The sequence below is a fragment of the Helianthus annuus genome, chromosome 16 (genome assembly GCF_002127325.2).
Source record: "Helianthus annuus cultivar XRQ/B chromosome 16, HanXRQr2.0-SUNRISE, whole genome shotgun sequence".
Classification (NCBI taxonomy): Eukaryota; Viridiplantae; Streptophyta; class Magnoliopsida; order Asterales; family Asteraceae; genus Helianthus; species Helianthus annuus.
Window position 1 is genome coordinate 105,908,491 of NC_035448.2, and position 26,631 is coordinate 105,935,121.

Sequence of the window (26,631 nt, forward strand, 5' to 3'; positions counted from 1 at the left end):
GGTGGTGCGTGGAGGTGAAGGGGTGGTTGTGGTGGTGGGTCAGGTGCGGCGGCGGCGGTATACGGCGTCGTTTCTGTTGTTGCTCCGGTGAGTTTGTAGTTACTTTTTTGGGTTTGATCTTGTTTTGTTTCTAGGGTTTTTGTTTGAAAGTGACTAATTTGTTTTGGTTTTGGTCATAGGTTCTTGTTAGTTGTGTTGATGATTGGTGATTCATTTGAAGTTGGATTTTGAATTTTATCAAACTGATTCTTGTTAGAGGGGTGTTCATAAGAAAATCAACATTTAATTTGGTGGTGGTTGGTAGGTGGGGGTGCAGGCGGTGAAGGCTGAGGTGGGTGGTGACGGCAAAGGTTTTGGGGTGGTGGTGGTGGGTTTAGGATAGACAAAGTGAGATATAAAAGAGAGAGAGAGAAAGAGTTTATATATTAAAGAGTATTTTAATTTTTAGTTTTTAGTTTTGTATAAATAGCACATAATAGTTCTTTACAAAATAGCCTGTGGGAAGGTGAAATGACAAGAATACCCTCATGTAAAAGGCACATACCATATTTAACCAAAAAATCTGACTAAGTTAGGGCCAAAGGACATAACGTGCAGGGATTTTGAAACATTAAGGACAAAACTCGTTAACTTTTGCGCTAAAGGACAACGTCTCCAATTTGGCGTAATCGTAAAGGACAAAACATGTAATTTACTCTAATGAAAAAAAAAACAATTCTTCATCATATAACTGTTAACTTATATCATAACTTTATAATAACTAATTATTAATTAAATACGCATAAAAATTATTAACAAGAATAACAAATCTAATATATATCATACCAATAAATTTGGCTTTCTACCGACAACTTAAGCAATGAATTTTCCAAATGGAATTGAGGCCTTGGAGATTATTTAAAATATAAGTTATATTTAAAAGACATACGATAATAAATACTAATTTTATTTATATACACTATTATATGTAACGTAATACGTAATTTTATATATACGAATAATATATATGTCTTACATGTTTTTCGTGTAATACACGGGTCTATAAGCCAGTGTAAGTAATAAACAAGAGTAAAAATACCATACCTAGTAAACAAGACACACAAGATCAAGATCACATTCTTTAGAAACTCGGTGACATATTCTTTAGAAACACCACGCTCGTTCATGCCCCAACGGCCCAACCATTATCCTCAACACAAAGATCCAACCAAAGAAGATCATACACCAAACCACAATCATGTACTTCAGTGGTGGCTGCCTCAAATTTCTTATTTGATCCAAATTACTAAGGTAGGTGACAAGTCACCGTGCATATTTGCACAAAATCTTTCATCAATAAGAGCATCCACAAGCAATAAGCCATTGAAACAATATGAGAAGGCATCCATAACTTGATATTAAATCTTCTTTTGCATTCAACATAAAACCCGTACTACATACGGTTTATAGACGTAAAAATTCTTGGTTACCATGCAAAACGAAAAAAAATAAAAAAAAAAATTATTTGGGTATTTTATTTTTAGTGTGGATTATTTTTGTCTACAAAATAATACCTAGATATGCTAACCACAAATGCCCGTTATGAACCGTATATACGAGTTTTATAATATATGCAAAAGAAGATTTAATGTCAAGTTATGAAAGACTTTCTCATATTGTTTCAATTGCTTGCCCTGTGGCTACTTATACTGATGAAAAAACATTGTGCATGCATATTGTTTTGAAGAAACACGGAATCACTCCCGGGATGACTGGACCGCGTTCTACATAAGGGTGAAGAATCACACCTTGTTCTTCTTCTTGAACCTAGATCTGCAATGGAGAAGAGAAGAAAGTGGAGCTGTAGAGATTGCCAGTAGGAGAAGATTCTCCTGTTTCCAGCTACAAAAAGTGTGGCGGCCCCATGTCCTCTCCATTCAAGAGGTGAAGACCTCTTTATATAGGGGGATATGGGCCTCCCCTAACCTCAATGGGCCATGCCCAGTTAGGGGTTATCTCTACAAGCCCCGGCCCAAAGTAGTGTAAACTACATCGCGTTGGGCCTCGCGGTTGGGTTAGTAGCAATAATAATAAATAATTAATATAAAAGCAATACGTAATGGGAAGTCTGACCGCTCGGGTCGGGTTTAATACCGTACCCCATCATGTTTCAATTGATATATGCGTATGTGGGTAAATTTATGTGTATTCGTATATTGACGTATAGAGCGGGAAATCATATAATCCTAGAATTATATCCTGCAAGAGAGAAAAGAAGTATATAAGATATAAACAGTTCGAGCTTGGTTTCAATTCAGTTAGCTTACTTATTTTAAGATAATCTTGTATTTATTGAATTTTTTTGAGTTTTCATATTTAGTTACTTAAGTTCTATTTATTTAGGATTATTAAACTGTTAAAGAGTGGCAAATTGATTGGTAGCAACATTCAATCAAGTTTTTCAATCAGAACAATATGTTACTATTTGTTCTTTTTAGGGAGAACGTTATATGTTTCAATTATTGTAGGTAACTTCTGAAAGTGCAGACTACTGAATCATAATGTAACTACACGTAAATGAATGCATATATGCAGTGAAACAAGAATAAAAAGAATGAACTTACCAGTATGTGCAGTTTGGTTCTATAGAGTAACATGTGATTTGGGAGGGAGGGAGAGGGTGTGGGTGTTAACTGTTAAATAGGTTTAGTAGAACGTCTTTCGATTAGATAATTATTTTTTTAATTATTCAAAAATATTTCATTTGTAATTGGATGAAAACCCGTAAATAGGATAAGCTTAAAAATAAATAAAGTATATCTCATGCAAAGATGAAGGAGAATAAACTATATAAATGAAAAATAAATAAATTATTATGTTGGAGTGAAATGCATTTAAACTTTAAATGATTACTTTTAAATAAACTTTGTTTAAGGGATTACATTTTAATTAATTTGTGCAAAGATGAATATGGTTGTGATCCTCACCCGATTTATCGGGCATAATTCTAAGAACTCAAACCTATTAAAACCGTAGAAGAAAGCTAAGAGAACCTGTTTTATTTTGGGTAACATGTATAGCATAGAATGATAGAAACATAAAGAGGATCCAAGTTCAAATTTCTATACAGATGTTTAAATTGTCATAATCATTGTTGTAAGAATCTAATCGTTAGTCGGTCAGTCTGAGTAATTTTTCGTTAATCAGTCTATTAATAGTTAGTCAGACCTAGTCGGCCAGCCAAAAATCGGTGATTCCGGCAAAAAAATTCCGGCCAAAATCTATAAATTCCGGCTAGTTTCCAACCAAACCATGTGAATTCCAAGAATTAATCTTTTATACTTAAAAAATAAGTTGAGTACGAGTTAAAACCTAGCTACTTAAAATATTTACCTATAAAAATGCGTATATGCATACATAAAAGTGAAAATTACATATAAAAACCCCAATTCGATAATCCCGATTAAAATCCCGAGTAATCCCGAGTCGTCGCTAGTCCCCACCTCACCGACCAACTAGCAACTAACGAGTTCTCCAACCTTGATTATAATATATACCCTCGGTAGTGTAGTTAATATTCAGTTTTTTTGGTTGATATCATAATATTGTTTGTGTTTAAATATCATGATATTGTTTGTGCTTAAATATCATGAAATGCGTTTAAATTTTAAAGGATTACTTTTAAATAAGCTCTGTTTAAAGGATTACTTTAAAATTTGTGCAAAGATGAATATAGTTGTGATCCTCACCCGATTTATCGGGCACAATTTTAAGAATTCAAATATAGGGAAAAGATTAAATGGAAATTTTAGTTTGGATAGAAAGCAATAAGAGGAGTATATCTGGCAAAGTTGAAAAAACATAAGGAGAAGTATTTTAGTTAAAATTCACCATCTTAAAAAAAAAACTCAGTATCTGCAATTCATTTCTCTTCCCCGTATACTCAAATCCACCATTTTCAAAAGCAAAAACTATCACGTCACCACCTCCACCTCCACCACCACCTACGATCGCCACCATCTTGAGGGAAACTAGATCTAAAACCACCACCACCTTCAACCACCTGTTGAGTTTTCCAGATCTGAAACCACCATTCCACCGCCCACTGCCACCGCAACAAGTTTCCCCATGGTGTGTGGGAGTTCTTTCTCCATCCACCGTCGCTAATCGGAGTTCTTTTGTAAGTTGTGTTAATTTTTATTTTTCATTGCGTTTTAGGTTATCAAAGCTCAATTGCGTTTTTCCCCTCATTATGTTTTAGATACAGTTCTTTTCATTTTTGTTATTCTGAATGTTAAAGTAGAGGCATGACCATGCTAAAATAGAAGCATGATCATGTTGGAACAAAGGCATGACCACGTTAAAACCCATTGTGTTTTATAACCTACAGTGCAAAAAAAAAAACATGGTCATGCTATGACTGAGGCATGATCATGTTGGAACTAAGGCATACCCATGTTAAAACTACAATGCTTTTTAAAACCTATGTTAAAACTACATTGCTTTTTAGAATATACAATGCAAAATATTGATTTTGAGTTTCATTGACAACCTGGAGTGTAAAGAACAAGATCACGCTAAAATAGAAGATGTTGGAACAAAAGCATGACCATATTAAAACATAAACATGGCCATGTTAAAACTCCATTGCTTTTTAGAACCTCATGTGCAAAATATTGATTTTGGGCGTCATTGCGCTTTACAAGCAAAGAACATGATCATGCTAAAATCGAAGCATGGTCATATTGGAACAAAAACATGACCATGTTAAAACATAAACATGGCCATGTTAAAACTCCATTGCTTTTTAGGACCTCATGTGCAAAATATTGATTTTGAATGTCATTGTGTTTTACAAGCAAAGAACATGATCATCCTAAAATAGAAGCATGGTCATGTTGGAACAAAAGCATGACCATGTTAAAACATATACATGGCCATATTAAAATTCCATTGCTTTTTAGAACCTCTTGTGCAAAATATTGATTTTGGGTTTTATTGCGTTTTACAACCTAGAGCGCAAAGAACATTGTCATGCTAAAATAGAAGCATGGTCATGTTGGAACAAAAGCATCACCATGTTAAAACATAAATTTGGCCATGTTAAAACTCCATTTCTTTTTAGAACCTATAGTGCAAAATATTGATTTTGGGTGTCATTATGTTTTAGAACTGGAGTGTTAAAGAACATCAAAGAAAATAATCATGTTAAAATGAAAGCATGATCATGTTGGAATAAAGACATGACCATGTTAAAACATAAACATGACCATGTTAAAACCCCATTGCGTTTTAGAACCTGGGGTGAAATAATACAGATCATGCTAAAACATAAGCATGATCATGTTGGAACAAAGGCATGACCATGTTAAAACGAAGGCATAACCATGTTAAAACAGAAACATGACCATGTTAAAACAAAGGCATGGCCATGTTAAAAGAGAAACATGACCATGTGAAACCCATTGCGTTTTAGTAGAATTGAGTGCAAAGAACATGATCATACTAATACTAAAACATAAACAAGTCATGTTAGAATAAAGGCATGACCATGTTAAAACATAAACACGACAATATGAAACTCGATTGTGTTTTAGAACCTGGGTTATAGTGTGTTGTTCTATGCATTGCGTTTTACACATCTGGGTTTTCAAATTTTTTTTTCAAAAGTATAGCGATACTGTGCTCGTTTTAAAGATAAAAAACACTCGTTTTTATGGTGCAATTTATATAAAAAAATATTGTTGTATGAAAAAGTTGGTAACGTTTTATAAACGACGAGGAATTGGAGAAGAGAGAAACTATTGACTTGGATGGAATAGAATACCCTCGAACTAACTCATCCACGTCTTTTTTTGTTCAATTTCACCCATTTAATCTTAGTCTTGATTACTTAATAGATGGATAAGATTAATTCCCAGTCTTTCTACACAAATAAACTTACTAGTATATCCTGACTCACCTAGGGAAACCTATTAAAAAAGAAAGCTATATATCGGGCAAGTTGTAAAAAAGAGAACCAGTTTTTATTTTGGGTAACATACATAGCATAAAATGATAGAAACATTACGAAGATTGAAGTTCAAACTAGATTGTTGCCATAGTCGCGCGTTGCGGCGGCAATGTCTTAGTTGTTTATAGCTGGCGGCACGTTATGTGATACGTTAATTATATGAAAACACGTGTTTCAACGTATCCGATCTAAGAACGTACTAACTTACTAAGTCAGCAAAACCAAAAACCATTTTGTATGTCATGTGTGTCACGAAAAGGCAGGCCCAAGAAAAACTCCAAGAAAAATCCCCATATTCAATCATGCTTTCTTGGTCAACAGTAAGCCCATAAAAGAAAATCACCTTTGACTTTGTGTCATAATCACAACACCAATATTGACATTTTACTTATTTTGGAGTTTGTGCCACCGACCTTTGATTATAAGATATAATAAATGTCTATACAGATATTTAAAATTTCATAATATTTACCCTCAATAGTGTTCTCGTGAGTTTTTATCCATGAGCAGTTAATATTCAGTTTTTCAAGCTGATATCGTGATACTTTTTGTGCTTAAATTTCGTACTATTGTTAACTCAAATAAATGAAAGGTCAATTTTGTCATTCAGAAAAAAAACTAGAATTTTGACATGTGCCTCGTGTTGCAGTGACAACATCGTGTTTGACAACATCGCGTTTGTCACTTTGTTACACGCATAACGATAACGATAATGACATTAACGTGTGGTACACGCACATGACGTTACGGGTTTTTTGACTTGGTTACACATGTTACATTCATGACATTAAGGTCATTAAACATAAATAAGAGTATAATGTCTCGGAGGTTGCAGTGTAAAGTTGTAAAAGTATTTTAGACAGCGTTGTATACTCGTAAAAGTTATTCAGACATTAACGTGGTTAAGCATAGATAAAAAAAAAGGTATAACAATATGTTGCACGCTATGGTGTAAAATCTTAAAAGTAATATAAATAAAATTAGATATCAAGTTATTAAGTAGAAAAGTTGACGGGTCAAAGTTGTCAATTACCAAAAGTTAGAAGTGAATGTGTAACTTACTTAAAGATGAGAGTTAATAGTGTCTCATGTCCAAAGTTTGAGGGCGTGAAGTGGAAAAACAAAGGCCGGAATCACCGACCTTTGTTTTTAAGAGTATATAATGTGTCAGACGTCACGATGTAAAGTTGTGTTGTATGTTTGCTCACCTTCATTAGATAACAATAACTTTAACAGATAATAAACTCGGCTAATAAAAATATTATTCACCGAGATTTTTTAAGTTATAAATTCTTTCAAATATTATACAGCTTTTTGTCCATATAACCTATAATCAAAGCCAGCTAACGTAAATTTAATATACAGACGGCAAACTCATCGAACCATCTTATGAACCAACTATAGAGAAAATGTAGGCTCAAACAGAAAAATTAATTGTGACATTGTGAATCATTTGACCACATACTCAATCCAAATAGAAATTGAAGAAAGAAAAAATCAAATACTTACATAAGTGGGCTTGGAACTGGCATTTAGAAAGCGTAGGAGTAGGGTTGTTCATGAGCTGAATTGTCGGACATTTACTCGTACTCGGTTCATTTACAATAGAAACCAAACCGAGCATTTTTTCAACCAATCCGATGTCGAGCGTGTGACAACCGGTAATTAACGCCTCTTAATTACGCGATTAACAAACATTTAAGGAGATAATAAGTAGTGTTTAAGGCACGAATTAACTTAATTAGGCTCTTGGAATGCCTCGGAACGCTGATCGGACGTTACAATGCGCGTTTGATGATTTTTGGGAAATCTGCTGAGCTTTAAACGATAACAAACTGAAACCGTACGAAATACTGACAACGCCGACTAATATTAAATTCTTGCAATATATTTTAGATTCGTAATTAAATTTTATATCCGTAGTCAAGACCAGATGAAAAAAAAACGGATTAAAACGACAACAATGCGATTTTACGCGATTTATACCGCAATTAACGATCAAACGCGACTACCGACACTATTATACGTCTTTCGACTTTAAAACAATAAATTTCCGACAATTTTTAGAAAAACAATTACAGAAACATGTTCGTTTATGCGGACGGGCCACTAAAAACACGGGATTGGGCTTGTGGGCCTTGGGCCCAAGCCCATTAAAACATGAGTAAACCCTAGTATATATAATTGTAGTGTAACCCTACACCTCATTTTGCTCAGCCGTTCGTTGCATTTCCTTCCCAAATCCTCTTTATCCACAAACCCTAATCTAACATACACAAACAAATAGATTAGAACCTCATCCCCTTCACACAACACAGTCGCACCACACCCTGTGCTTCCCCTCTCGTCTCTCACGTCTGGCGATCCGGCGTCGTGTAACCCGACGGCAAACACCCTTTCTTTCTCGAAATATTGCAACCCTCACACCCCCCTTTTTTTTGTATGACAGGCCGACCACCGTGATGGTGGCGGCGCACTGCTGTAGCGGCGAAGACAGAGAGACAGAAACGAAGAGAGGGGGGAGGATCGACCGACGGTGGCACCACCGGAGCCACAGCAGCGGCGTGGTGGTTACCGCCTGTTTTTCCGGCGACGTGCGACGGTGAGGGCTCCATCAGTCACAATCACACCGGTAACATCCCCAACCCATCCTTTCTTCTCTTTTCTTTAAGATCTGTGAAGATCTATCTTTCTCTGGCATGTTTGGCTCTCGTTTCAGGAGGTAATGGTGGTGGTCGATGGACCGAGCTGACGTCGGACATGGCTGCAGCACGAGGGGGGGGTGTTGATGGAAACGGTGGTGTCTGGGTATTGGTGACCGTAATGGTGGTGGTGTTAATTCGAGTCTCGGGTTAGATGCGGGCTCCAGTTCAGATTCATGTTCGAGTTTTTGCGAGTCAAGTCTCGTGGTTCACTTTTAGTTCAAGCGGGTCAGATGGTTCGGTTACGGGTGCGGGTTGGTTTCGGGACATGGTTCGGGGTTTTGTTTGATTTGGTTTTTGGTTCGGCTTGTGCGGTTCACACGGTTCAGCAGGTTCACCTTTCGGGTCAACGACTCGGGTCAACAGGCAGTCAACGGTCAACTGCCGGGTCAACAGAAAGTTAACACGCGACCCGGTAAAGTTTAACGACGCGAAATTAACGTAGATTTTTGACTTTATAATAGTTAAACGCGACCGAGCTCGACCCGTTTCGTTTCGTTTTGGTGTTAGTTTACATTCATTATTACTTGACGAAAATTTATAATTGGATTATATTAGTGAACTGTGGTTGAAAATTGTTGGATTTTGATAAAAATATATCGACACCTACTTGTCGGGATCGTCCAAAAACAAAGGAAACTCTGTCCGATTTTCGTTAAAAACTTGGTTCACGAAGCGTATATTGTTATAAAAACGGCACTTGTTAAAAAATCCAAGCTTTTATTATAACATACTTAACGAAACTCAAGGATTTCTATAAAATAAATATAACTAGTTATATTTATTTCCAACGTTTAGAAACATCGAAACCCGATTATTACTTATACAAAATGAATAGGATTATTTATATTTCAAAACATCGAAAATTCGAGTAATTTCGAATATCTTTACAAAAGAAATATAACGGTTTATATTTATCTTAAACGTCGACTTTAAACTTTCTAAAGAACTAAGTATAATTTTTGTATTTATTTCAAACGTTAGTATTCGGAAATCTTACGAAGCAAATATAGTTATTTATATTACTCTCAATTATTTAGAGACCGAATATTCCTATAAGGCGACTCAAATGTTTGAATTCATTTCAAACATTAAGCTTTCGATATATAGACACATATGTATATATATACATATATATTTATTTCCATCTTTCGAAAACTACAACGGTACATATACGACATTTCAAACTACGTACCATTATCGATTTACGTATTTCTATTCATGACGACTTCGTAAGTGTATTCATATATATATATATTCTAAATCACTAGGAAGACTAGGTTATTTCCGAGACTTGGCGTAATCCCGATCATAAATGGGGTCACATAACCATAGATCGATTATTCTAAATCAAAATAAGAACACCTTCGTAAAGTCGTTTTATTAACGACTCGGTAGAGCTCGAACGCGTAGTTTAGCTATGTTTATTTAGAAAACTCACAAGTATTCCTTCGTAGGGATGCTATAGATGCACGCTAGCGAGTTCACATTCTTGGAATGACATCACGGAATCACGTTAAGCTAGCTTTGCACAGGAATGTTAAGGTGAGTTCATAACCCCCACTTTTTACTATGTTACATTTTTATAAATGTTTTCGGGGGTGGAAAGACATGCAAGTTTTGCAAAAATAAACAACTTTTCGATGAACGAAAACTCATATTTCTAAACCGTGTTGCGAACGAATTTCAAGGAACTTAAATGGTTTACGAATGATTTCGATCAAACATACCGGTTTTACAAAACACGCGCCTATTTATGAAACGTGCATGATTTTCTAATGGGTACGGGCGACACAGTCGAGGTGATTCGACACAGTCGAGGTGATTCGACACAGTCGAGGGGATTCGACACAGTCGAGGTGATTCGACACATTCGAGGTGATTCGACACAGTCGAGGGGATTCGACACAGTCGAGGTGATTCGACACAGTCGAGGTGATTCACACAGTCGAGGTGATTCGACACAGTCGAGGTGATTCACACGGTCAAGGTGATTCGACACAATCGAGGTGATTCACACAGTCGAGGTGATTCGACACAGTCGAGGTGATTCGACACTAAAAACCGTCTACACAGGTTGAGTACTTCCTATGTCGCCGCATACGTTAATGTCCTCGCGAAACATTAACGATCAACCTGTTCATAGACGCTTTACATACCCATTTACAACACTAAAACTTTCATATGTTCATAAGATTCATTTGATGGAAACTCAGAAATACATGGATTTATAAACTTTGGTAACGTTTTTCAAATTATGCCTAAGTAAGAGGACGCGTTGATCCTGCTTACAAAGGTTCGTTTGGGCTTGGCCCATTCTCTCTCGTGCAATGCACAAAGACTATTGTGGGCTAGCCTCACAGTTTTTCATATATCATGCCAAGAAAATGATTTTACTATATTTTCTCAACAACTTTAAAACCGGTTATCAAAAAGATTTATTTTAAATCTTTTTCAAAACAAACTATGAACTCGCTCAACTTTATGTTGACTTTTCGCATGTTCTTTCTCAGGTTGCATTATCAAAACTATGGAACGGTTGGAATAGGAGAACCCATGGGAATTCGGGTACCTAGCAGGCGTTTACTGTTTAGAAGTCTTAGCCTTTTGCTTCCGCTGTGCAATGAAGATACCGGTCCAGTCACGCCAGCTCTGATATTTCGGGGTGTGACAGATTGGTATCAGAGCTATAGGTTACAGCGAATTAGGTTTCTGTAGAGATACCTAGGCTCTAACCACACTATACTCTGGGGTCTTAGATTATTAAGACTTAAACGCATACCGAACGCCTAAGACTCGAATATGGGTTCCAACCGTTGCCGAGAACAATGAGTCAACAGTTTTGTTTTTAAACAAACACAAGTGTTGTGTTGATACACGGTTCACGAAACATATTCATACATTAAGCAAGACTTTGAGAGAGTTTTGGATAACATGCATTTAGGACCTTTGTAAAGCTTATTTTGAAACTCATTAAAGGTCCTCACTTAGAAACCGTGACTAACAACTCGAGCAAACGCCATTATATTATGTCGTCTATGCTATTTGACTTACCCGAGCAGGTAACCTATGTGGAACGAAACGCTAGTGCACGATGATACATGAAACTCAAACTATACGTCAACGGATGTCGGAGCACATCACATTCTACGCGGAACGAAACGCTAGTGCGCGAATATACGTGAAACTTAAACTATACGTCAGCGGACGTCGAAGTACATCACACACGACTTTCGAGGCAAGGCCTTGGGGAAGCCACAAATGGTCACGATAACAACGATGCTAATCCCGGCAGCGGGAGAACTACCGACCGCAATACGACACTTTGGCATGTGATCCGGCAAACAACATGAATCTCGCTGAGGTACGTTAAAGCAAGATTTCACAACAGTCGATGCTTAGTCTAATAGGACTCACAGCTATTGGCGCTGCAAAAGAAGTCACATGTCTTCACATCCCCCTATTTCATTTATGGCAAATACGCAACGTTCGACATTCCATGGTAATGTCATCTAACAACCAATCATCACGTGAACTTCCAGGTAAAGTCCTTAAATTTCTTTTGTTGAAATTTCGACTTCTTGCATATAGTGAGTAGATTTTTGCATTTCTACTCCCCCTAATGGCCATTGCATCACGAAAATTTTATTCCATGATAACGAACACTTAATTGCTTCATTCTTGACAAATTCATATGCTACACATGCGTTGTTCGTTACGCATGTGGCTTCGCTCGAAATTGTTGCTTTATCATCGTTCAATATTGTTTCGCTATGTCAAATTTTACATTGTGATTTGGATGACCGTATTATTGCAAAATGTTGACTCCTTAATATCGGGTCAACGAACTCGTTGAAACTCATTTCCTTTCAAGCTACATACATGGTTTTTTTCGTTGTAACCATGTCGAAATTTTCTTGTTGATACATGCATCCATTGTTGGATGGTGCTTAAACCAAGTTCAATTGTTTGAACTTGCTCGTAATATATATATTCGATTCAAGATTCCATATGATGGATTGAAGCCATCATATTCGAAATAATCACAACAAGCACTTCATTTGCTTTGAACCATAACAGGCTTGTTTGGTCTTCGACTTCATTGAATCGTTTCTTTGATCACGATCACCTTGTGGTGGCATATTTCACAAGTTTGAAGCTTGCGCTAATCTCGTTGCTCACATCATGTACGGATTTAATTATTTATTTATTTGTTTAATTATATTAAATCCGCCTTGTTGATTTATCGTATTAAATCAGTCTTAATACAATTGTGTGTTAAGACAATGGTACACAAGTTCATGTCATATTTCGGTGTGCCTCTTAACGGTTCTTTCAGCATCGATCAAACATTTTGTGATATTTATTGCTCTTTCATCTTCGCTCGAAAACATTGTTTATTTGTTTCATTATCAATTGAAAATCCTCTGATATTTGTTGGAACGAGCATTCAAAATTAACTTCGTTGAGCCTTCATTTGATTGCAAACGCGATTATACTTGTTCGGTCACCGCTATTATTGAATTATTCCATTCACTACGACACCTTGTGGCGTCGATATAAACTTGTAGCTTGCGCTAATTTTGATAAATCGTTTCCTGCGAAATTACATATGCTTTTCGTTCGACTCACCATTTAAACAGTCTTAATGCAACTATGTATTAAGACGATGATACACCAGGTTCGGTTGTATTTCATTTCGGTGTATCCTTACAACACGTTGATTTTATTCATTTAACGGTTCGATTGTTGACAAATTATTTTTATGATTCTACTTATTTGAGTTTGTTGAATTCGAGTTTCACTTATGCAACAACCAACGCTAGATTCCGTTGGTAGTAAATTCTATCGTTTCAAAAAAATTGACTTGCAGTTAGTGAACGTTCATTTGGAATTCCACTGGTTGAATTTCCTCTTTTATTGAACCGAGTAAACCTAGTCACATTGGTGATAGTATCACAACATCTCATTCACTTGACATCGATTTCTAGAACAAAATCAGTTAAATCATTGGGTTCCTATTGATGCAAAATGTTCTTGCAATCACGTAATCTGAACAAGTTTTGGTTCGATTACACGGTCATTCGCTTTGGTGTTATTCGGACTTACCTAGGAACGACACAACTCTGAGGAGATAACATAGACTAAATTTCGAGGACGAAATTTCTGCAACAGGGGGAGAATGTGACAACCGGTAATTAACGCCTCTTAATTACGCGATTAACAAACATTTAAGGAGATAATAAGTAGTGTTTAAGGCACGAATTAACTTAATTAGGCTCTTGGAATGCCTTGGAACGCTGATCGGACGTTACAATGCGCGTTTGATGATTTTTGGGAAATCTGCTGAGCTTTAAACGATAACAAACTGAAACCGTACGAAATACTGACAACGCCGACTAATATTAAATTCTTGCAATATATTTTAGATTCGTAATTAAATTTTATATCCGTAGTCAAGACCAGATGAAAAAAAACGCATTAAAACGACAACAATGCGATTTTACGCGATTTATACCGCAATTAACGATCAAACGCGACTACCGACACTATTATACGTCTTTCGACTTTAAAACAATAAAATTCCGACAATTTTTAGAAAAACAATTACAGAAACATGTTCGTTTATGCGGACGGGCCACTAAAAACACGGGATTGGGCTTGTGGGCCTTGGGCCCAAGCCCATTAAAACATGAGTAAACCCTAGTATATATAATTGTAGTGTAACCCTACACCTCATTTTGCTCAGCCGTTCGTTGCATTTCCTTCCCAAATCCTCTTTATCCACAAACCCTAATCTAACATACACAAACAAATAGATTAGAACCTCATCCCCTTCACACAACACAGTCGCACCACACCCTGTGCTTCCCCTCTCGTCTCTCACGTCTGGCGCTCCGGCGTCGTGTAACCCGACGGCAAACACCCTTTCTTTCTCGAAATATTGCAACCCTCACACCCCCTTTTTTTTTGTATGACAGGCCGACCACCGTGATGGTGGCGGCGCACTGCTGTAGCAGCGAAGACAGAGAGACAGAAACGAAGAGAGGGGGGGAGGATCGACCGACGGTGGCACCACCGGAGCCACAGCAGCGGCGTGGTGGTTACCGCCTGTTTTTCCGGCGACGTGCGACGGTGAGGGCTCCATCAGTCACAATCACACCGGTAACATCCCCAACCCATCCTTTCTTCTCTTTTCTTTAAGATCTGTGAAGATCTATCTTTCTCTGGCATGTTTGGCTCTCGTTTCAGGAGGTAATGGTGGTGGTCGATGGACCGAGCTGACGTCGGACATGGCTGCAGCACGAGGGGGGGTGTTGATGGAAACGGTGGTGTCTGGGTATTGGTGACCGTAATGGTGGTGGTGTTAATTCGAGTCTCGGGTTAGATGCGGGCTCCAGTTCAGATTCATGTTCGAGTTTTTGCGAGTCAAGTCTCGTGGTTCACTTTTAGTTCAAGCGGGTCAGATGGTTCGGTTACGGGTGCGGGTTGGTTTCGGGACATGGTTCGGGGTTTTGTTTGATTTGGTTTTTGGTTCGGCTTGTGCGGTTCACACGGTTCAGCAGGTTCACCTTTCGGGTCAACGACTCGGGTCAACAGGCAGTCAACAGTCAACTGCCGGGTCAACAGAAAGTTAACACGCGACCCGGTAAAGTTTAACGACGCGAAATTAACGTAGATTTTTGACTTTATAATAGTTAAACGCGACCGAGCTCGACCCGTTTCGTTTCGTTTTGGTGTTAGTTTACATTCATTATTACTTGACGAAAATTTATAATTGGATTATATTAGTGAACTATGGTTGAAAATTGTTGGATTTTGATAAAAATATATCGACACCTACTTGTCGGGATCGTCCAAAAACAAAGGAAACTCTGTCCGATTTTCGTTAAAAACTTGGTTCACGAAGCGTATATTGTTATAAAAACGGCACTTGTTAAAAAATCCAAGCTTTTATTATAACATACTTAACGAAACTCAAGGATTTCTATAAAATAAATATAACTAGTTATATTTATTTCCAACGTTTAGAAACATCGAAACCCGATTATTACTTATACAAAATGAATAGGATTATTTATATTTCAAAACATCGAAAATTCGAGTAATTTCGAATATCTTTACAAAAGAAATATAACGGTTTATATTTATCTTAAACGTCGACTTTAAACTTTCTAAAGAACTAAGTATAATTTTTGTATTTATTTCAAACGTTAGTATTCGGAAATCTTACGAAGCAAATATAGTTATTTATATTACTCTCAATTATTTAGAGACCGAATATTCCTATAAAGCGACTCAAATGTTTGAATTCATTTCAAACATTAAGCTTTCGATATATAGACACATATGTATATATATACATATATATTTATTTCCATCTTTCGAAAACTACAACGGTACATATACGACATTTCAAACTACGTACCATTATCGATTTACGTATTTCTATTCATGACGACTTCGTAAGTGTATTCATATATATATATATATATATATATTCTAAATCACTAGGAAGACTAGGTTATTTCCGAGACTTGGCGTAATCCCGATCATAAATGGGGTCACATAACCATAGATCGATTATTCTAAATCAAAATAAGAACACCTTCGTAAAGTCGTTTTATTAACGACTCGGTAGAGCTCGAACGCGTAGTTTAGCTATGTTTATTTAGAAAACTCACAAGTATTCCTTCGTAGGGATGCTATAGATGCATGCTAGCGAGTTCACATTCTTGGAATGACATCACGGAATCACGTTAAGCTAGCTTTGCACAGGAATGTTAAGGTGAGTTCATAACCCCCACTTTTTACTATGTTACATTTTTATAAATGTTTTCGGGGGTGGAAAGACATGCAAGTTTTGCAAAAATAAACAACTTTTCGATGAACGAAAACTCATATTTCTAAACCGTGTTGCGAACGAATTTCAAGGAACTTAAATGGTTTACGAATGATTTCGATCAAACATACCGGTTTTACAAAACACGCGCCTATTTACGAAACGTGCATGATTTTCTAATGGGTACGGGCGACACAGTCGAGGTGATTCGACACAGTCGAGGTGATTCGACACAGTCGAGGGGATTCGACACAGTCGAGGTGATTCGACACAGTCGAGGGGATTCGACACAGTCGAGGTGATTCGACACAGTCGAGGTGATTCACACAGTCGAGGTGATTCGACACAGTCGAGGTGATTCACACGGTCAAGGTGATTCGACACAATCGAGGTGATTCACACAGTCGAGGTGATTCGACACAGTCGAGGTGATTCGACACTAAAAACCGTCTACACAGGTTGAGTACTTCCTATGTCGCCGCATACGTTAATGTCCTCGCGAAACATTAACGATCAACCTGTTCATAGACGCTTTACATACCCATTTACAACACTAAAACTTTCATATGTTCATAAGATTCATTTGATGGAAACTCAGAAATACATGGATTTATAAACTTTGGTAACGTTTTTCAAATTATGCCTAAGTAAGAGGACGCGCTGATCCTGCTTACAAAGGTTCGTTTGGGCTTGGCCCATTCTCTCTCGTGCAATGCACAAAGACTATTGTGGGCTAGCCTCACAGTTTTTCATATATCATGCCAAGAAAATGATTTTACTATATTTTCTCAACAACTTTAAAACCGGTTATCAAAAAGATTTATTTTAAATCTTTTTCAAAACAAACTATGAACTCGCTCAACTTTATGTTGACTTTTCGCATGTTCTTTCTCAGGTTGCATTATCAAAACTATGGAACGGTTGGAATAGGAGAACCCATGGGAATTCGGGTACCTAGCAGGCGTTTACTGTTTAGAAGTCTTAGCCTTTTGCTTCCGCTGTGCAATGAAGATACCGGTCCAGTCACGCCAGCTCTGATATTTCGGGGTGTGACAGAGCGGGCATCTTTCGATCCGAGCATTTTTCGAACGAACGTCGAGCAAGCATAACAAAAAAAGGAAAGTGACGATGTGGGTGCTAATTATTAGAATAAAGTGTAGTTTTCTTCCCAGAGGTTAGATCTAATTAGAACATAAGTATAATTTTAACAAATATCGAGAAATCCAAAAACACTAAACTAGTTGTATTGAGATGAACAGGGCGAGAAGGTAAATTGTTGACTGATTGAAGCAGACTCTTGTTCTATCGGAAGTTCGAAATTGAATGAACTGTAACACCCCGAAAACGGGTTTGGTATTTTAAACCCAGTAAATATAAGGAAACGGGTAAAGTACCGTTAATGGTAAAAACTAGCCCGTAAACAAAAATAACTAGGAATATATTTACCTAGTTATTAATATGTAAATAAGTAATAAAATATGGAATTGTAGTCTTAAACAATTAGAGTTAAACTTGAGGGACCAAAATTGTATTAAAGGAAACTTTATACTTTATTTACAAAAAACACACAAAACAGACGTGTGTGTGTGGAGATCGATCATCAGGCGACCAAAATGGGTGAAACCCTAGTTCACCCAAAATTAACAAAATTGAAGGTCAAATCTAGCCAAAATCAAATGCATGAACACAAATTCGTGATCACCTAAGCTTAGGGATCATAAGGTATGTCAATTTTTTGATATTTATGAAGTTGAGATTTTTGATAAACTTATGAAAATTGAAATTCAAGCTTGAATGCTTGATGTTTGGGTGAAATTAGGATGAATCTATGTTTAGAAAATGAACCCTAGTCGAAAACTTGCTGAATTAGTATTAATGACTAGGGATTCGATGATTACCCATATGTGTGATAAGTGGGTTTTATGGTATTAGGATGAACACTTGAAAATTGGTGATAACTATGTGAAATTTGCTGATATGATATAAGTTCTAGATGTTGTTCATGTACACTAGACATAGAAGCTCGATTTTTGATGTTAAAGCTTGGTTAAAATGTTAGTCAAGAACTAGATAAAAGATGTATAAAAATCTTGCCCGCTAGGTGTTTGTTAAAATGCCTAAGTGAAATCGCGCGTCTACTCGGTTGTAAGTAGAACTAGATTAGATTAGGTATCCGGAGGAATGCCTAATAACATGACGAAACGGGTTTCACTTATAGATGAAAACCCGTAGATTTTGTGTAATGAATGAAAAAAGTGTCCTTGATAAGTGGGAGCTAGGTTAACTTGATGTTAATAATAGCATGGACATGGATAGAAAAGTAGTTTAAAATGGTAGCATCATTATAATGTCTACCGGATAATTGACGAGATCTCCTAAATGAGTTATTGAATGTAAATATATGTTTCATACGATTAAGGGTAATTGACTTTTAAAAGTCAAATCAACCAATGCTAAGGTCGAATAATAATTTTGACGTAAAACACATAAGATGGAATAGTCGTAATTAGAAATGACTAATTTAATCGTCTTACGAATTATGATGCTAGTTTGACGCTTAACTAGCTAGGTGGAGGCTTGGGAAAGAAGCGGGTCAAACGGATCGAGTACGCGGAAAAGAGCATAACCGAATGCAAGGTAAGTGAAACTTACACCTTTTTGTAGAATACGTGTTTATTCTATAAGTTGCAAATACGATAAGGATAAAATTCAAGATATGGTTTCCGACGCAAAATAATACGGATCAGAACTAATATAAATGATAAAAACCATGTTGAATGGTAAATAGAGGTAAAACAGTAAATTAGCCATGAAAAAGCTAAGGTAAAAATGAGTTTTCGAACGGCTACTTTGTGAGTAAGCTTAAACGAATAAAAATTGTAGAACGGTGATTTAGTCAGGTATAAATGAATCAAAGTCAATGTTTAGAACGGCACTAAATGGCATAAGCCATGTTGGATAAACCCGTAAGAAACGGATTTAAGAAACCTAAACAAATTAGCGAAAAATCCGAAATGAGTTACTTAATGAGATGGTAAAAAATAAATTACCATTCATTATAAGCACAAAATATTTGGTCGTTTAGACCAAACGGGTCAAATGGTAACGTTGATACCATTTGACAATTAACGACTAATAAGCGTTTGTTGAGATATACACTCACAGGATAAGACGGCTTATGGATTAGTGATGCAATTGATTAGCAATCTTGAGACAAGGTATTAAAATGGGTCAATATGTTGACCCGAGCCAGGTCCGCATGAATAGATTTATAGTTAAAAAAAAAGGTGATATTTGGTAAATTAATTAGTGAGAGTCCTTTGCAGTAAAATGAGGGACTAAAATTGACCAAAAAGCCCTCTATGGGTAAACCGGGCAAACGACCCTTAGAGGTTGTTTAGGAACTTGTATTATGATTATGTAACCCTTTAGATACGTATAAGAGTATAGGCATAAACTTTCGTTGGTCAAATACCTAAGAACGGGTCATTCGCGTAAAATGACTAACCGAAAGGTAAAAATTTACGATAGTGGGTTAATGGGTTCATTTTGTTAAACCCACCACAAAAATAATTGTGGTGGAATATAAGTAGTTAATCAAATATGGGAATACGAAGTGTGAGATGAAAAGAACGAGTCAGATGCTTGAATGCATAAAAATACTCTAAATGGGTCAAAACGGATTTGTGCGCATAGCTTGGGTACTAGTTGCGTAATTCACTAAAAAAGTATGAACTCGAGATAGAGATTTTGAGTTAAATACATTGGCGTATGTATTTTGATTATTTAGAAACAAGTTGGTAATTTTTAACTTGAACAGGTCAAAACTCCTTATAAATTAATTTCAAGCCGAGGGATTGAAATCTAATATTTGATGAGTTCAGACGTCGGGTTATAACTCCATATGATGGAGAATTAAATTACGATCACATAGGAGAAAGAATCGTGTAAAACGAACATCTAGATCAAAAGTTATGGCAATTATAAGTTTGTAAGTTGGCTAAAATTGAGCTGGGCATCTGCAGCATCAAGAAAATGAACATCCTGTCGAAAATGGGTCGTCGCGGCACGCGACGAGGACCTGATAACACGGTCGCGTAGCGCGAGGGCTGTCGCGCACCGTGAAGGACTTGCCTAAGTCTGTCGCGCCCCGCGAGGGACGCAAAAGTTGGGTTTTTTTTTGCTGATTTTTGTTCGTTTTGATATTTTGATGAGTTTATATATATATGTTATAAACGTAATATAACTAAAATCATTTCATGTTTATGAAATGTAGGTATATCTAGGATGCCGGGTGATGATCAAGCTCGTCAAAGAACCGAACACGACCTAGATACAAGCTTCCGCACGTTGTTTTCGTCGTTATGTTTAAACGGCGAACTCTTATATATTATGTTGTAAAGTTTGAAATTTGAAAAGTTTTAAAAAGCCCGTATTTTTCAATGTATTTGTAATCTTAATTACATATTTATTTTCGTAAACTATACGAAAACCATTAAATTATAATAAGGGTCTTACATGAACTGACTGATTGAAGGAAAACTCTAGCGAGTTGGCGAGTAGCGATGGAGAAATCGAATAATGATAGTCTATGGGGGGTTGATTAGGATCTTGTACATCTAAATCAAATGGTAGGTTGAGACTTGAGTATTAATCGACGCTTCACATTTCAATATTTGTCATTTTGACTCAATTACTCAAATGAACATTAAAGTATCTGACAATGGACAATTGGTAATTACTTAAATGAGCTCTAATCAAATGTTGGACCAAACATTGTTAATGCAGGCCTCTAGTCATTTCATTAAAAAATAAATCAAGACAGCTGAACCGAACTGAACGATCTGTAACATTCGTTAAGAATGGATCCTAAAACCCGACTCGTTTTGTAAACCAGATCCTAAGTGAAAATTTATGAAAAATGAGAATTTTATTATTTTAGTGTTTTTAATATTGATACGTATTAGTTTAATTAAATTAGGGTTAAAAACGTTAATTTTATAAAAAAAATCAGTTAGTGTGGTTAGTTTTTTAAAAGGAAAGAATTAACAAAGTTAGCTTATTAAGTTAGTGTAGTTATACGTGTTAGGGGCAAAAATGCCAAAAACCCAAACCTCCACCCTACCTCACGCGCCCACCACACTCACCCCCACACGCCCTAAAACCTCCCAACTAACCTCCCTTACCCGACCAAACCAGAAACTAGTCACAAACCCAACCCAACCCGACCCAAACTCCACATTTACGTGATTATTCGACTTCCAAACGGTCCCAAACTTATCAAAAAAGTGCCAAAATGAAATGTATACCATTTAACCGATATAATTCACTCCATAACTGCCCTAATTAAATTCCATTAACACTACCATTAACTCCTAATCAAGAACACGGTCGGACTCGCTCTAATTCGTCAATCCCAGCATATAAAATTGACACCATTCCAATCCTCGCATTTTTTACGAGTTTCCCCTCAATCAATTTCATATTCCATCCATTCTAGTTCATTGATTTGATCCAAGAACAAAACTAGGACTCGAAACTTCTTGGTGTGCTAAAAGTGGTCAAATAAAAACTACTAACATTAACCTAAACTAGACACGCTAAGCTTTAAATTTATAAAGACATACTCTCTAAAACTTAGACCACACGACCGGAAAGTGTACTGATCAATGTAGTATAGCTAAAGTAAGTCGAGTATCGAACCTACGAGACTCTCTAATTATGCTAATTAGACTCTATCTAGACCTAGACGGACACGGACACTACACTAACCATTTTTATATTGGGGGCGGGGGGTTCTAAATATCCTAAGAATTGCAATTTAAATTAAATTTAATTAGCTAAAATTAACTAAGCACGAATTAACTTGGATTTTAATCAATTGATGGAAACGACTGCCTAGACTGGAATCCTGGATTATGACTGTAATGACTTATTAAGTTTATTAATTCTTATGGAACCGGGATCTTTATATTCTAAACCTATTGAGAAACCGAACAAGACTCTCAACCCTTCCCAAGGAGACACTTATGAAACTCTAGAGGCTGTTATGTTTACGGGTTAACTAGACTCCTTCACAGGTTATCTAGGTTTACAAAGGTACCCTAATACGATTCACTCCCTCACAGGTTATGAACCTAGGATAAGTTTGGAATTTCAGTTTAACTTGTTAGACAACTATCACTAAGGAAACTAGTTCAGACTCCTCACAAAGACCCTACCTAGCAATTTAATGACGAAGACCTAACAATAATTTCGCACCTCACAGCTATTGAAATTAATAGAACACTTTAATTTATTAAATTACCAATTATTACATCTAAGGTGTATTGCGCAATAAACCCTAAAGATTATAAAATTAATTTATAACTTAGCATGAATCTATTCTGTGAAAGACATCCACCAAAGTTCATACGAAGTAATAAAAGACAATAAAACAACTAAAAGCATGCAAACACATTAAACCAATAAACCAAACCGACTACCTTTGTAAAAATCCATAATTAATTAAATAAACATAATAAAAATAAAAACTTTATAAATCCATCATCATAGTCTAGGCAGTAAAAAAAAAATTAGCCAAGCAAAGTCATTGAAAACATACGAGTATTTTTAAGTGCAAGAAACATGATTAAAGAATAAGAAACATTGACAAAGAAACCCGAATGATGCAAAGATGACCCGGATGACTTCCTCAGGTTCCAATCTTCAACCCGATGCTTCAAGCCTTCAAAAACACTCCTAAAGTTGCAAACTTGCTCTGGATTTCGTTCCCAAAGGCTGTTAATTTGTAACTAGGGTTTATTTGGGGTTTAAGATGTTTAAATATGGTTTAGAATAAAAATCCTGGTCCAAAACAACTTCTGTCACGTAATTACTCCCCTTCGCGCTACGCGAAGGGTTTGATCCATCTTCTTCGCGTCACGCGGCATGCTGAAAGTCAATCCAGTCAACTTAAGATCCTCGCGACACGCGGAGGTGTTCATTAATTTGGTCGCCTGGCACGACAGACATTAACACTTGATTTTTTTCCTTTCTTTTCAACTCTCGATTATTCGTTCACGTCCCGGTACTTAATTTTAGCACATTTTAACTCGTTTTCACCCTTTTCAGCTACTTTCACTAACCAAGACCTGTGAAATATAAATGATTCAGAAGTAACTAATTCTAACTAAAAACTAACGAAAACTAAACAAGCTTTACACGATAAACGGATGTATTTTGTAATACATCAAATATCCCCCCAATTACTTTTTTTACGTCCCCGAAAAGATTATGCAAATGGAATCATAGTCAAAACAAGTATTCAAATTCAAAATTTACATTACTTTATAACAATTAGGACTCTTATTAACCGCGATTGCAAATATACTTGTCCACTTAAACCCAAACTCGGTTCCAAGCCCTTATGAAGCAATTCATATTTAAGTTTGGTCAATCTACCTAGGGTCTTACACTAAAAGCCACAGTTCACCTAATCCCGCCTCAGCTCATGAAACAAAAGGAATGAATCACTAGATTCTTTCCTAACCGTTTTATATGAAAATTAAGAGAATTTAACATCATTTTTTTATTATTATTTTTCTTCTTCTTTTTTTCTTTTGAGCACTAAACTTTGTGTTACCTAACCCAGAGGCTGTCTCAACCAGATTCACCATCCCCGATGGCGATAACGTGAGGGTCGGTAATTTTCATTTTTTTTTCTTAAGTTAACCTAGAGGCAATCTAAGTCAGAGTGATCATCCCCAACGAAGATTACATAGGCCTCGTTCTTTCAATCTAGCTCATTTATTCTATTTTTTTTTCTTTTGATAAAAAATTCTACCAGTTTTATCTTATAACGGCATTTCTTACATTATTTTTGGCGGTTCCGGCTATCTACTTTTCCTAGATGAGAACCCACTAGCAAACTAATAATTAAGTATTTTAATATCAAAGGAACCTAGAAACCGGGTCGATCGTATAACATTTCATTCATGATCGGCTACTCTGACTGGTATACTTGGTTAATGCCTTGAAATTTGATAAACAACTCCGAAATCACCCGAATGGAGATTGCGTACGGGTAGTACGATTCAAACCTGCATAAACAAAAAACAAGTAAAAACCAGAGCAATACTGACTCGACACAAAAGTAACCAACTCAAAAACACTAAATTAGACTCATAGTACAAAATAAATGACTCTAAATATAAGCAAACACGTACCGTATAGGGAGTTGATGCAAGAAACAGGTAAAACCGGACAAGGAAACAAATCAGCCGCGAAACACACTCGTCCCGCTACGCGACGGGTTCCACTGTATTCCTTCGCGTGCCACGGCGCACTTAATTTCAGCATTTTTAAATTCCCTTGCTCGCGTTACGCGAACCAACTACCATCTACCCTTCGCGTGTCGCGGCCCGCTTAATTTCTGCATTTTTAAATTCCCTTGCTCGCGTTACGCGAACCAACTACCATCTACCTTTTGCGTGATGCAAAGGGCTTATTTTCAGAGAAGGTTTCTTATTTTTGTTACCTCCATGCCTTAGAAATTTCTTCAAAATCTTCCTAACTCCTCCAAAACACTTTCTAACCCAAATTTTTTGCTAGAAAATACTTTGGAACTCCGTTTCTTCGCATTCTGAACTCCACTACGGACATGATTACCTGCAAAACAACTCAAACACGAAAACGCAATACAAAAAACTACCTAAAACTATGATAACGACACAAACTCTACAAACTCTACAAACGGGTTGTCACCCTAAATTCTCAAATTTTCTAACACTCACGGAGGATCATGTAGACCCAGCTCACCTCCGTATCCTAACTCTCGGGCTGTAGCACTATCATAACAATGATTACCCAAATCTCTCCAAAATCCCTCATACCTCTCACAACCTCTCAACTCATCATCAGGTGGTCAGGTGGTTTGAACCTAAATGTTTGATTTATAAATCCACCCCCACACTGCTCAGTGTCTCTATCTTAGATTGTAACCACAAGATTCTCTTCTCTAGTTCCTCTACTTTTCTATCTGATGGATCCCCACACTTGGGTTCGATCACCCTCTCTAGCCTAGGATCACTCGTCCACCCCTTCTCATCTCTCACCTCCTTTTCACTTTCCCCTACCGATGCTACCGCCTCTGCTCGATCATTCAAACGTCTCGTCTTATTTACCTTAAAGAATATCGTTTCCTCAACCACTCTAAGTGTAATAGTGCCTAAAAAAACATATATGAGGGCTTTAACAGTGCACAAAAATAGACGTCCTAAAATTAGAGGTACATTCTCATTCGCTTCCATATCTAGCACTACAAAATCCACCGGGAAAACCAATTTATCAACTTTTATAAGCAGATTTTCTACTATTCCCCGAGGATACTTAACGGTTTTATCAGCTAAGCCTAAGGTCATGCGAGTAGGTTTAAGATCACCAAGGCCTAGTTTTTCCTAAAATGAATATGGCATCAAATTAATACTAGTGCCAAGGTCGCCTAACGCGTGATTCTGAACATCACCACCAAACAAACACAGGATCATGAAGATACCCAGATCTGTGAGGTTCTCCGGTAGCTTGTTCGTCACCACAGCAGAGCAATCAGCATTTAACGAGACATTCGAAAGCTCCTCTAACTTATCCTTCCCTTTCAGGAGATCTTTTAAGAATTTAGCATATTTCGGCATATGCTTGAGGGCTTCGATTAACGATATATTGATCTTAAGTTATTTAAACATGTCTAGGAAATACCTGTATTCTTTAGTGTATTTTTTCATTCTTTACACGTTCAGGATAAGCAATACGAGCATGATCAATCTCAGGACTCCATCTAACTAACTCAACCGGTTTCCTACAACTTTCTCTAACAGGGGGGACTCTAACTCTATCTCCTCATCAACTGGTTCTTCTTCCTCTACTTGAACCGATGGCATATCAACTTCCCCTGATTCTTTACCCGACCTAGTGGTTATGGCTTTAACGTGATGGTTGGCTGGGTTGATTTGAGTGTTGCCTGAGAACTGACCTGGTGGTCGTTCTTGTAACTGATGAGAGATTTCCCATACTTGTCTTTGGAGATCTAGAAAGTTGGAATGATTGTTCCTTAACAT

The 26,631-nt window shown here is 36.8% G+C and overlaps 1 protein-coding gene and 1 long non-coding RNA gene across 2 annotated transcripts; one reads left to right on the forward strand and one right to left on the reverse strand.

The window, feature by feature from the left end:
• The first annotated feature begins 14,429 nt into the window (after nt 1-14,429).
• On the forward strand, nt 14,430-15,490 carry LOC118488370. The gene is made up of 2 exons (XR_004884400.1): nt 14,430-14,859; nt 14,947-15,490. It is a non-coding gene; the product is annotated as an uncharacterized LOC118488370 (long non-coding RNA).
• Nucleotides 15,491-25,470: 9,980 nt separating this feature from the next.
• LOC110924023 lies at nt 25,471-26,631 on the reverse strand. Its single transcript, XM_022168068.1, has 3 exons — nt 26,361-26,631; nt 26,073-26,219; nt 25,471-25,964 (listed from the first exon to the last, which is right to left on the reverse strand). Exons 1-3 carry the CDS (start codon nt 26,629-26,631, stop codon nt 25,471-25,473), a joined length of 912 nt encoding a protein of 303 aa, XP_022023760.1.